Genomic DNA, 13,510 nt, shown 5'->3' on the forward strand with positions numbered 1-13,510 from the left:
ATCAAAGGGTAGACATGGAGGGTGGCAGTACTCACAATCATCCCCGGCAAACTTTTGCTTCTTGTTCCCGCAATGTTATACTCTGCTAGTCTCGGTTTCTACCAGGAGACACAACAAAGATGCCACTGAACTAGAAGCTAAGACTCCCACCCAGCCACTTGGACGCTTCGTACCTAAAGGCAAAGGGAATACAGAATGGACCGAAGACGAAACCACATGACAGGTTACAGAAACGAGGATTATAACTGGCATGAAGATTATGCCTGTGTTTTGTAAGAGCATGCTATCATATAACACAAGATTTAGATTTTGTATCAACGTGGTTAATTTTCCATTAGAATATTTCAGTTATAGGCAATGTGTTTTGGGTTGTACCCAGAACATCTGCCTCATGTTGGGCAGCTTTACGATCTTATTATGTCTTTATTTGGTTACTAGGCATAGCGTAAAGAAGTACCTGTAGGTGCCACGTTGATAAGGGACACACTCAAGATAATTAATTCTGGGTGTCCACTTGACTAGACTGAAGGTTGCCTGGAAGGTATATGAGACATTGTCTCTGTGTCTGTGAGAGTGTCACCGGATTGGCTTGAGTCTGTGGGATACGAGAGGAAGGCCCACCTTTGATGTGAGTGGGCACCATCCAATCAGCTGGGAGTATGGGAGGGACAAACAGAGGAAGTTGGGGTTCTGTCCTCCCCTCCTTCAACCTTTCCTTCCAGAGCATCCTGCATGTTCCACTCCTACACTGTGCTTGCTCCACCCCTGCTCTTCCTCGAGGCCCTTGCACCCCTCCAGCTACACAACCTCTGGCTGCTTGAGGCCTTCTGGGAGCCTGGCCCCTTTCAGAACTCAGACTGGAACTGCACCAACTTCACCTGCTTCAGGGTCTTTCAGCTATTTCTCCAGCTTACGGATAGCCTATTATGAAATGTTTCGACCCTGTGAGATCATTCCCGTAGTAAATCCCCCAGCTATTTCTCCAGCTTACGGATAGCCTACTATGAAATGTTTCCACCCTGTGACCCTGTGAGATCATTCCCGTAGTAAATCCCTTCTTTTACGTATATAGTTATCCTGTTGGTTGTGTTTCTCTGGAGAACGCTGGTTAGTAACAGCTACGAGTTTGTTCAAAATTCATAAAAAGATTCCAGATTGAGTCTCTGACGGCACAAGACGAGATATAAATGGCTGCACGAGCCCAGAAGAAGCACATTGGCTCTGGAAGACTCCAGCTTAGGGAACGTGCCTCATTTCTGCCAACCTAGAGGGAAGTTGGGCAAAAACGGTGAAATTCTTCCTACGAATGCACTTTGCTTTGGAGCCTGCCTTGTATTGAACAGTTTACCACAAAATAGAGACATGCAGGTCCTTTGAAAGTTCTCTCTAAAGCAGTCTACCAATGCACCTAAAGTAGGTGAACTGGTTCAAATGGGTTAGAGAAACACACGTGAGCACAAAGAAATTCCCTTATTAATACTGAAAGAATGTGTGAAAATGTTGTATCTGGGGTGCCTACCAGGAGAGACATGACAGAAAGACCTAGAAGGTGATCCACAATCCAGACCTATTTCCAAAGGACCTAGAAGTTAATTTTCATGAACTTTCCACACTCCTAAGTGTTCCCAGGGAATTTCACTCACCCATGGTTTTCATTTTCCATCACTGGAAGGGTGAAGAAGAGCTTGAACCCAGTGGTTTTCAAGCAGGAACCACTTTAGGATCTTCTGGGGAGCTTGTTAAACTGTGCTCATCCCGGAAGCTCTTAGGCAGCAGCAGGTCAGGGATGGTGCCTTAGGAATGTGTTTTTCACAAACTCTTCAAGAGGTCCTGCAGTTGTCCCTGCCCAGTGCTGTGAGAAATACCATCCATTCTCAGTGTCCAGCCTCAGAGCCCAGTTGACTTTATCTTGGACAAGACCCTGGTCAAGTCTGCTCTGTTTACAATGCTACAGCTGCTGCAAGAGGCCAGAGGTCTCTCGCAGCAAACAACGGGCCATCTGCCAAGCCATTCGGCCCTGTAGGGATTCTGAACAGCTGACTAGAAACTATCTTTCTTTTGCTCCTTTCACCAGGAGCCTGAAAATGCTTGCATCTCTAGGGACGGGGACTGGCAAACCAGCACTCTGACCCTGACCCTCTAACTCCTGGGAACCGGGCTTTTCATGTGCAGAAGGAAACTGAATGTCTCCCACAATCCTTCTGGGATGAGACTCTGTGATCCTCACATCTGAAATTATGTGTAGCTCTGAGCCGAATTTAAAATGAGAGACCAAAGAAAAGGGGACCCTCTGCAACACCCTTCAACATTTCAAGTGATTTGGTCAGCAGTTGCTCAGTGTCCGTCTCTACGCACATGGGCTTTGCAGAGTGCATGGGATACACCAGCTGCTCCAGAAAGGTCTAGACGATCACCCCTGAATGCAGAGGTGCAGGGATTAAGGAGGGAGTACTCCCCTGTGAGTAGGTTATTTCCGGGGATCATGTGACTGGCTCCAGCGACTGCAGCAGCTGGCTCCTGCCGGCTCTCCGCGTGTGCAGCTCTGCCCAGCTCCACCATCAGAAAACACGAGCTGGTGTGAGTATGCACACCATGGAAATCCGCAGATACTAAACACCAAGGCTGCTTTCGAGGGGCTGGGAGGAGCTGGTCGTCAAACACTTGCCAGCACTCTGCTGACTGACCTGGAGGACACGGGAAGAGTCAGACGCTCTGCGAAAGGAAATGAAATCGCACCCCTCGTGTCTATGAGCTCGCCCCTCCCACATTTAGTTATCACCTCAAGGTTAAAGGGCTTAGGTACAATGACCACAGGAATGATTTCTCGATGTGATCTTGATGTCAGAAACAATGGCAAGTCGCTTAGGAATAATGCACAACGGTGCAGCTGTTGGCACAATAACTTATTAGACCCTTGAACGGTGTTGTCCAACCGACCTCCACAAAGCACAGTCCTACACTGGCTGGACAGGGATGTCACATAATGTGATTATTGCATGACAAGTTCTAGGTACTTCTCCATCTTTTGCCAGTAAGGCTTTTATAGTCTCGCACACGACTTCAACTCCAAGACCACCAGCTGGTAAGGAACAGCTTTACCTGCTGCTCACACAACCGTAAGGCCAACCAGGAAAGGGGAAAGGAACCCGCTCTTGCTGGCTATGTAAGAGGCTGCTTGGTCATCTTAAATGCTCTCAGCTCGTTCCTTCATTGTGGAGGCTCTTTGAAGTCTCATCTCTCACGGATTCTCAGAAAGCAAGGAGGACACACTCTCTTCCTTAACACGTGAACTATAGTTTCTTTCCCCACACACCAGGCAGGCCTTATCCCTTGGTCTGCTATAACACATTGAGTGGAAGCAAACAGCAGCATGACAGCTCATGCTGGACCCCTGACCCCAGTGTGGCCTTTCGGACATAGGCTTCACGCCCTGTAGCACGGGCATGCCTGGACCTGACTGGGTCTCCCTGGTGGAGGAGCACTAGGAGTCCATCCCAAAACACCACTTCCATACCAACAGATTCATCTGCCCTTGCAGGGTATACAAATTAGACCATTGCATTGTTCAGTAATAAATGGATTGATGAAACGGAAGTAATTGATGTAGGAAGACAAGAAGCAGCTCCCGCCACGCTCTGATGGCGGGTATTCCTGGGTTTATGGGCCTGTTCAAATGTTGTTTGGGCTCCATCCTCCTCTCACGGAGAGGCTGCATGGTTTCTACCTGGCAGAAGCAGTTGATTGGGGGAGGTGTTCCAGGTAGGGGTGCCAGGAAGGGGACAGATAGATCGTTGCCTAGGGATGGAGGTCTCCAGCTAGTTGCTCAGCATCCTAGGCATGTCCCTAGGACCAGCGTGGGAGCCCAAGTCAAGATGCTTGGTTGTCCACGTTGTCCACTGAGATAGAGAGTGGGTAAAGGAGAGGAGAGAGCTCGCAGTTACCCCAGGGCTGGACAGATGGATGCAGATGGAACCAGGTGGGCAGGCAGAGGGTAGGAGGGTTCCTGAACTAAGACCTCAAGAATGATGGCCACGTGTCACCTGCTAAGCCATGAGCACAGGTGTCTTCACCTGGCTGGGCGTGGTCTGCTCTGAAGGGGCAGGACTCCACCAGACTAGAAGTGGGGAAGGTTGTTCTGGGATGGAATGGACAGAGCCAAAACAAGAGAAACAATATGGTGCCCTAGAAGGGACAAGATATGAAGAATAGGGGCCAGCAAATAGCGTGGTGGTTAAAGGCACTGGATTCCCATATGGCCGACCATGGTTCAAGTCCCAAACCTGGCAGCTTGGTTTCTCCCTTTCCCGTTCTCTCTCTTTCCACACTGGTCAGATCAAAAAAATAATAATAACAAATGGAATCAAATGAACAAATAATTCTTAAAAAATATGAAGATTAAGGAGACCTACGGTCCAATATTCTTTCTGCCACTGCGTAACTTGTAACTTGGGCAAAGAAATCACCCTCTCCAGGTCTCACTCATCCCCTCTACAGTGGAAATAATGACATGTGCTCAGTGTCTTACAGGGTTTGGTAAAGATAGTATCCGGCAAAGGTTTGAGAAAATACAAACTACAGAACACTGCCCCACCACAAGGTCTATCATGCTCACTTTGGGGAGGAAAAGTCTTACAAAAATCTAAACTAAAAGCCTATTTCAGAAAGTAAAGCAAAAAAATCAAAAATGAAAGCCCAAAATATATTCAGCCAACAAGAATTCTGTTCAGGCCAGGACGTGGAAGTCATTTTTTTTTTTTTGGAGAGGTTTTCGCTATAGGGTGTGTGCACTAGCCAGACAAAGAGAGACAGAGAGACAGAAAGCGAGAATTCACCCCCCAGGGGGGATGGCCATGCCGTAATCCCTTCTCCTCTATTCTCCTCTCGGGATCTTGGGCACGCACGCACACGCACCCGGAGTGAGTTTAACCCCCGGGTCTGGAATGTGAACCGCGGTCAACTATGTGGGAGTCCAGCGACATAGCCATTACGCTAACTGCTGGTTCCCAGTGGAAGTCATTTTTAAAATACCAGTTGATTCTGCTCTGCACCACACACCTTTAAAAGGGCTTTGCACTGGCCCTGGTGTAGCCTAAATAGAAAGTGCAGAGTAAACAGCAGACTGGGCAGAAGCACAGCCTCTCGGTGAGGTGAGAGGGAAATTACCAACCGAGTCTGGAGGACCCTCGAAGGGACACGCTCTAAACCCGAAGGGATGGAGTCAGGGCCTGGCAGGCGGCACTCAGGACCCCATTCCTGGGTCTGGGCCAGCACCCTGCTTCTGCAGGTCAAGCGAGGAGAAAAGGCTGACCCTGGATAAAGTCTGAAGAGACACATGAACGTGACTTGGGAAATGGATTTATTGCAAAGCAAGAGGTTCTTCGAGGCCCTCGGGAGGGTATCGAGAGGGCATTCAAAATGGAGGCCAGAGGGACCAGCATGTAGTGTAATGGCTATGTCACTGGACTCCCACGTAGTCGACCGCGGTTCGAGTCCCGGACCCGGTGGCTTAAACTCACGCCAGGCGCGTGTGCGTGCGTGCCCAAGATCTCGAGAGGAGAATGGAGGAGAAGGGATTGCGGCATGACCATCCCCCCTGGGGGGTGATTTCTCGCTTTCTGTCTCTGTCTGTCTGGTGAGCGCACACGCCCTATACTGAAAACCTCTCCAAAAAAAAAAAAAAAAAAAAAATGGTGGCCAGAAGTGAGGTGGAGAAGGGTCAGCGCTGTGAAGGAGGGGGGCTGCGGCTGGCCTCTGGGGAGCGGAAGGGAAAGGGTGGGAGCAGGCAGGAAAGCACGTACGGATTGGGCTCCACAGAGCAGCCTGGGCAGGGAGGCGGCCGGGCGAGGCTCAGGCAAACTCGGCCCCTGGGGACAGGCTGCCAGGCCAAGGCTGTGCTGACCTGGCCTTCTCTTCTCCCTGGGTGAAAAGTGCCACATCTGGGCAGCACTTGGTGGAGGACTGGGCCTGCCTGTAGGGGAGCGAGGGGGACCCTGGGAGGAAACGCAGAAGCAAACACTTGACTGAGGGGCAGGGAAAGCATGGCCCCCTCTTCCTCCTCCCACCCTGCGGGGGAGAGGGGAGGGAAGCGGCCTGCACTCACTCCCCACTGACCTTCTGCCCTCAATTTATTCTTCACCTCGTTTCCCAAGATAAGAGCGTGATGTCATCTGCTCTGTTACTCATCACGGTAGCAAACACGTCTGCTGCCAGTTCCCAAATGGCTTTCCTTGGAGTCACTGGGCCAAATGCGCTCCAGCCCCACTGGGCAGAGTCTGGGCCACCAGCCAGTTCCACAGCCCTGGGAGCACCCAGGCTCAGGGGCCCTCTGGCAAGTTAAAAAAAAAATAATAAAGTAACTGTAATGATAATAACTGTGGGGACCAGCAGGGGGTGTGGTGAAGGCGCTGGACACTCCCACATGGCCGACCATGGTTCAAGTCCTGGTGACTTGCTTTCTCACTTTCCCTCTCTCTCTCTGGTCGAATTAAAGTAAATAAATGAATAAATTAAATTAAATTAAAAAAAGAGTTCTTTAAAAAAATAATAGTAACTGTGATGAGCACCATGGTAAGAGCAACTGGTGTCTAGAAGGGCCTAGACCATGGGGAGGAGAACAGGATAGGTTGGGGACAGTTGCTCAGAGAGGACATTAAAGCTTTGACCTAGAGAGTAGCACTGCGGCTAGGAAACTACCCCTGAGGTTCGCCGTGTGGCTCGAGAGAAAATGGCTTGCTCCTGCCAGGCCCACTCACGCTTCTCATCTTTTATCCCGGCTGCCCAGCCATAGAACCTTCCGATAACCAGGTCACTGCAGGGCCCAGCAGCATGGGTGGGGGCCTCCCGGAGTCTCCCCCAGAAGCAGCAAGCAGACAGGTACTCTGGGAACACGGCCACACGCTCTAGAACAGCAGGCTGACTCTTGCCACACCAGCAGGCACAAGAGCATGCCACCACCTTGACCCCATGCTCAAGGAGGAAGGGTCTTCTGTACACCGTTAACTCTGTCCCCCGTCAATGGGTCTTCACTGCAGCACCTGCAATCGCAGATACACCAACACGTGTGTCCATCATCACGTGCAAGGGATGGGGTGCCGCCTGGCTTCCAAAATAAAACGGGGCAAAGTGCTTTCGACAATGTCTGGGTGAGTTCTGGTGGTCAGCAGTGAGGACAAGGTGGTGGTTCCTGTCATTAAGCCAAGCCTCGGTTCTGAGCACCTGCCTTTTCCAGGATGCTCCTTCTGTTGCCTATTAAAGCTATCAGTCCCTGAATTACTGACCTGAGCCACGGTGCGAACGCAGTCTGGAAGAGCAGCCCCCTCCAAGCCCAGCTGAGCTGACAGGCTGTCCAGTGCGAACGTGGAGGGTTTTATATACTTGGGTAAGATGTTTGTGATTATTCTAGGGCTTTTATTTTATTATTTTTTTTGGAGAGGTTTTTGCTATAGGGCGCATGCGTACGCCGGAAAGACAGAGACAGAGAGATAGAAAGCGAGATATCGCCCCTTAGGGGATGGCCACGCCGCAATCCCTTCTTCTCCATTCTCCTCTTGGGATCTTGGGCACGCATGCACACACACCCGGCATGAGTTTAAGCCACCGGATCCGGGACTTGAACTGCAATCGACTACATAGGAGTCCAGCGACATAGCCATTACAGCAACTGCTGGTCTCACTCTAGGGCTTTTTCAGTTAAAAGTCTCAGTAGTGCATTTCGGTTGCTCAACCTCAAGGCAGATGACTAAATAATCCAGACGGTCTCTTCAGGTTTTCAAGTGCATGGAACTCCCATGCTCACGTCTCATCCACGGCGCGGACTTACCGAGGTCAATGAGGATCGCGTGCTGCTGGGAGGTGAGCTGCTTCAGGAGTCCTTTGTAGGGCACGTCCTTTGGCTGCTGTTTACTGGGAAATGGGTGTTTAAGGTGGAACTGCTCAGCGAGAAATTTCCAGATTTCACCCCGATGATGACGCGGTACACCTTCAAGAAGGGCAGTAGAAAATACAGAGCAACTTTATGCACAGACACAATCTAATAAACATGAACTCGGGTGTCCTTCCAGTGCCCAATTCTTGCTGCATTGTAACAGTGGAGGCATGGAAGAGATGCAACCAAAAATCTGTTTCCCTTCCTTCCTTCCTTCCCACAATCAATTCTTCCCTCACGTCTCCTGGCTATCCTCTTTTCCTTCCCCTTTCAAATATGTATTGGGTCATCAGAAAAGTCACGACATATTTCTCTATGCATCAAGATTTTCTGACTACTGAATACTAAGTTCTGACTGTGTTAAACCCTGCAATGGCTAAACAGATGAGTAAGCTGGGGGCCCCTACCTGGAATTAGTAATATTAGTAATTAGTAATATTCTAGGGAACTAAGACCAAGCAGGACACACCATAATGCGAAATGTGATTTTGAAGGATGGAATCAAAGAGCAGTAAAGCTCAGATGAAGGAGCGCTGACTCATTTCCTTTTTTTCCCTTCTGCTAGAGGGTGTGTGTGCTCACCAGAGTGAGAGGAGAAAGCAGCCACCCACTCCCACACCACTGTGGGCCATGTGGTTTCTAACACTGCAGTTCCGTAGAGTATAGACTGTGCCACCCAGATGGGGCCACCATTCTCTCTCATGTCCTCCCTGTCAGAAACGTCCACACAGCTACTGAGATGAGTACCAGAGGAACATATTCTGTGTCTCTACCTGATAATTAATAATAAAACAACTGGGACCAGCAGGTGGCATGGTGGTTAAGGCGCTGGACACTCCCATATGGCCACCCGCAGTTCAAGTCCTGGGCTTGGTCGCTTGCTTTCTCACTTTCCCTCTCTCTCTGTGTCTCTCTATGGTCAAATTTAAATAAATGAATGAATAAATACAATGAAATAAATAATTCTGTAAAAAAGTAAAATAAAATAACCATCTATATTAGGTCATCAGGAACGTCATGACCTATTTTTCTGTTTTTCTATGCAAACATGTGTCATAACTTTCCTGATGATCCATCACATTTGAAGTCACTGGTAATCAATTTCATTTAACTGTTCTTCCACAGAAAGTTGCACTTGGCTCCCTCTAGGAAGTACTTAAGGTATAGTATATACTTTCGTTTCTCATAGATAGATAGATAGATAGAAATATCAGTTGTTAATAAAAGAAATAAAGTGAACCTGGAGGAGACATACAGCACCCCCCCTTTAACTGTAACTACAACCTATGTCTTCTCAAAATGTTTATCGCAGAGTTATTCATTAGTTAAATGCCACCCCCCCAAAAAAAAAAAAAACAAAAGAAAAGGTAAGTCTACTTCCTCTATCCTTAGAACCTGAGAATGTTACCTTATTTGGAAAAAGGGTCTTTGCAGCTATGATTAGCAAGGATCTTGGGATAAGCAGATCAGCCTGGATTACTTGGGGGGGGGGGGCTTACAGCCAGTGACAGTGACAAGTGTCCTTAAAACAGACATACAGATAAAAAGGCAAGAGGTAGCCTGGGACCATGTCAGCAGAGACCGGAGTGTCACAGCCACAAGCCGAGGATGGCTGGCAGCCTCCAGAGCTGCAGGAGGCGCCATGCAGCCCTCAGCTGTGGGATTCTGGCCTCTGGAACTGCGAGAGAGAAATGCCTGTAGTCTTAGTCAGCAGTTTGTAGTTAATTTGTTATAGCAGCAGTAAGAAACTAATACACGCTGACAGCTGTCTTGTATTATTCTGTCTCTTCTCTCCTCTACTACCTCTGCTCAGAGCTGTATCCTGGGTGCATGTACACACAAACACAGACACATGTACACGCGTGTACACACCAGTCCCTAATACTTCAAACTCGGAAGAGAAGTAAATGTCGACTGGGAGGCCGTCAGCTTGTGAAGTGATTTATCGCGGGACTTTTTCACAAGATATTTTTTTCCAAACTGGAAAATTTTCCCAAGTTACAAGAGTCCAATTTCCTCTTATTACTAAATCATTCCCATTATCTTATCAGACATTTTTTTTTTCTTTTTGAGGAAAGACATATTGGCTCTGTCGCTGGGCCGTCCTAGATATGATGGTTCAAAGCAAGCTTAGATTCTGTGATTTAAAGCAAAGGGTCATACAATAAGATCTAATGTGTTTGTTAAGAATGGCCTGGAACTCGCTTCCCCAGGCTCGGTTTTGCCTTCATTCCGAACCCACGAGAGGAGCCTGGCATACGACGTGTTGAGGTTTGGTTTTGTTAAAGATCTGTAGGCAGGGTTCTGGGTGGGCAAGAGGTCATTCCTAACCCAACCTCCCATAGAAATAGCTTTTTTTAAAAAAAAAAAAACGTATTTTATTTAAGCTTATTTATTATTATTATTTTTAATTTGACCAGAAGAGACGGAGACACACAGAGAGAGAGAGGGAAAGTGAGAAAGTAAGCTGCCAGGTCCGGGACTCCAACTGTGGTTGGCCATGTGGGAGTCTAGCATTTTTAATCACCACGCCACCTGCCGGCTCCCATAGAAATAGCTTTTTATTTTTACAAGTTTGAAAAGCAATGAATACTCATTGTTTAAAAGAAAAAAGATTTTGAAAATGCAAAAAGTATAAAGAAGAAAGTGAAAAACCATCTATAACTAGGATGAACCTATGATTTACATGCAAAGCAGGCTGCTTTTGGAAATGAAGAGGAGGAAGGCTAGGAAACAATGGTTTCACCAGGACAAGAGCCATGATCCAGGGCTGTGCCAGGTGCACCAGGAACCATGTCATCCTGCCCGTAACTCGGATACCCACAAGCACACTGTGGCTGTTCTTCTGTGCATACAAAAATACCAAGTGTACCCGAGACCATGCATACAGAAATACCCACTTGACGGAGACCACGTGCATGGGGTTGCCTTCTCACTTAACGCCTTATCTCAGACATCTTCGATCTCAGTAAATACACCTCTACTATGTAATGTTCTACAAACATGACATGGAATGGTCATCTGGTTGTTTTTTTTTTGGTTTAGTTTTGGCTTTTTTTTTTGCTTCAATCTGAAAAGAACAGATTCATTCTTTTCTCTGCTTTCTCCTTTTTCACTGCACCAATCTGGGGCCATGGAGTAAAAGGGGAAACTTCCAGCAACTGCTGCAGGTGCAAAGAACATACAGCAGGATACAATAAGCACCCCGCTACCCCGTTGGGTTGCTCAAGTTCTAGACTAAGTTTCTGTAAAGGGCATTGCTGGGCCAAAGGCCAGCAGAGTTTGCATCTGGCCCATGAAGCAACTGCTTGGGTGAACACTCTGCAATTGCGTGCCTAGGAAAGTATGTTCCAGCTTATACGGCTCTAGCTACATGACCGTAGAGAAATTTTTACTTAAACTAAATTTCAAATGATTTGAAACTTCATAGATGCTTCCTTTTCAGGTTGATTCCCAAATCGTGCCACTCCCATTGATTTTTGTTGTTGTTGTTTGTTTAACTTTATTTATTTAGATTTGACCAGAGAGGGACAGAGTGAGAGTGAGAGAGAGAGAGAAAGCAAGCTGCCAGGTCTGGGACTCAAACTGCGGTCAGCCATGTAGGAGTCCAGCGCCCTTAACTACCACGCCACCTGCTGGCCCCTACTCCCATCAATTTTAACTTGGAAAAGTTTATAGTTTCTGTCACTTAGGGGGTCTTTAGATCAGTAAGAGGATGGGCTTTATGGACTACACAGGATTGTCTTCTCTTTGAAGGTCTTTGAGCTGATCTAGCGTCCCCTTGAAAAGTCAAAAAGGTCCAGTTCTAACTTAATCTCATTTTAAAAATTCTGAGCCACAAGATGGACAGCAGTCATTTTCTAAACCTTCATATGTTGAAACCAGAAGATTGACAAAGCCCTCTCACACCCACCCTTTTTTTTTATTATTAGATTTTTGCCATAGGGCATGTGTGCTTGCCAGAGAAAGACAGACAAGAGATAAAAAGAGGGAAAGTGAGAAGTCACTCCCCAGGGATCCTTCCCCTCCATTCTCTTGGGATTCTGGGCACACATGTACACATGCCCAGCATGATTTTCATGCCACCAGGTCCAGGACTCAAATCCCATGTAGGGTCTAGTGCTCAAATCCCTGCTGGCCCTGACAAAGTCCCTTTTACAGTGAGAGAGACGGGCCTGTTAGGGAGTGGGCTGCACGGCAGGAGATGAGCAGCAATGAGCGAGGGAGGCTTCATCTGGATTTATAGCCACTCCCCATTGCTCACATTACTGCCTGAACTCCGCCTCCTGATCAGCAGGGGCATTAGAGTCCCACAGGAGCATGAACCTATTGTGAACTGCGTGTGCATGCGAGGGATCGAGGCTGTCCACTCTCATAAACCATCCCCACCTTGGGTCTGTGGAAAAATGGTCTTCCATAAAACCAGTCCCTGGGGCCAAAGATGTTGGGGACCACTAAAGTGAGTTATCTGGAAATAGGTTAGGAAAAGATGTCATGACAAGGAGAAAGATGGCCCTTGAAATTAGAACTTAAAACATGTTTATTCCACCTGCCTCTTCAATCACCAATGACCGGTGATGTTTTCTAGATCATTCCCAATAAATCTTACCTTGCCCAACAGCCGAGTGCATTTTTTCCATGTCAAACTTAATTTTTGATCTTCCAGGAGTGCTAAGCATCTTTTCCCACACTGTAGTTACTTCCTTAAGACAAGGAGTGATTTCTTCATAATCGAGCTTCAGGCGCTTATTCAGCAAATCATTTTCTGAGGCTGAAAAAGACCATTTGAGAATATGGTTGTAAGTGCTATGGCTACAGATCTTGTTACACAATATGGCTGCAACCTCTTCACCGCTTGAGATGTTTAGCCATCACAGCCAACAAGCCATCAGCCCAACTAAAGCCACCATCCCCGCCCCACTCCATTTTCCTTGTCTTAGAAAACCAAAAAACCTAGGAGGTGTCCTTAATGTCTCTTAGTCTATCACCTCCAGTGCATGCTGTTGCTCTACTGCTAAGACACAGCTCATATTTGTCTCATCTACCATCCTCGTTCTTTCCCCACTTACTTTCAAAGTCCTTTTAAATAATTTCCTGTATTTCTGGAGTCCTTTTTTTTTTTTTCTATTTAGGTGTTTGCCATAGAGCGAGTGCTCTCACCACAGAGAGACAGAGAAAGGGAAGTGAGAAATCACAACATGAGGGGTAGCCATGCTGCAATTCCTTCACCTCCATTCCCCTCTCAGGATTTTAGGCATGCACATATATGACCTGGCATGATTTTCAAGTCACTAGGTCTGGGACTCAAACTGTGATTGGCCATGTGGAAATCCAGCACCTTAACCACCATGCCAACCTGCTGGTTCAGGAGCTCCCATTTTGAAAAACATGTCAACCCTAGGGACCAGCATATGATGTAATGGTTACATCACTGGACTCCCACATAGTCGACTGCAGTTTAAGTCCCAGACCCGATGACTTAAAAAACTCATGCCAGGCGCACGTGTGCATGTGCCCAAGATCCCGAGAGGAGAATGGAGGAGACGGGACTGCGGTGTGGCCATTCCTCTTTGGGGTGATTTCTTG

At 47.6% G+C, this 13,510-nt stretch overlaps 1 protein-coding gene across 7 annotated transcripts in view; it reads right to left on the bottom strand.

The window, feature by feature from the left end:
- The window catches only part of TBC1D1 (TBC1 domain family member 1), a 223,354-nt gene that overhangs the window by 32,882 nt on the left and 176,962 nt on the right, over positions 1–13,510 (bottom strand). For 6 of the 7 annotated variants that reach the window (XM_006169248.3, XM_006169252.3, XM_006169247.3 and 3 more), the window contains 2 exons: positions 12,534–12,695; positions 7,820–7,978 (listed from right to left, as the gene is read on the bottom strand). In XM_006169248.3, coding sequence (XP_006169310.1) covers positions 7,820–7,978; positions 12,534–12,695 — 321 coding nt within the window. Of the gene's footprint in view, positions 1–1,643; positions 1,896–7,819; positions 7,979–12,533; positions 12,696–13,510 lie in introns of those variants that run through there. The other variant, XM_006169251.3, reaches the window with a different exon arrangement.

This window comes from Tupaia chinensis, unplaced genomic scaffold, assembly GCF_000334495.1.
Source record: "Tupaia chinensis unplaced genomic scaffold, TupChi_1.0 Scaffold146907_1, whole genome shotgun sequence".
Taxonomy (NCBI): Eukaryota; Metazoa; Chordata; class Mammalia; order Scandentia; family Tupaiidae; genus Tupaia; species Tupaia belangeri.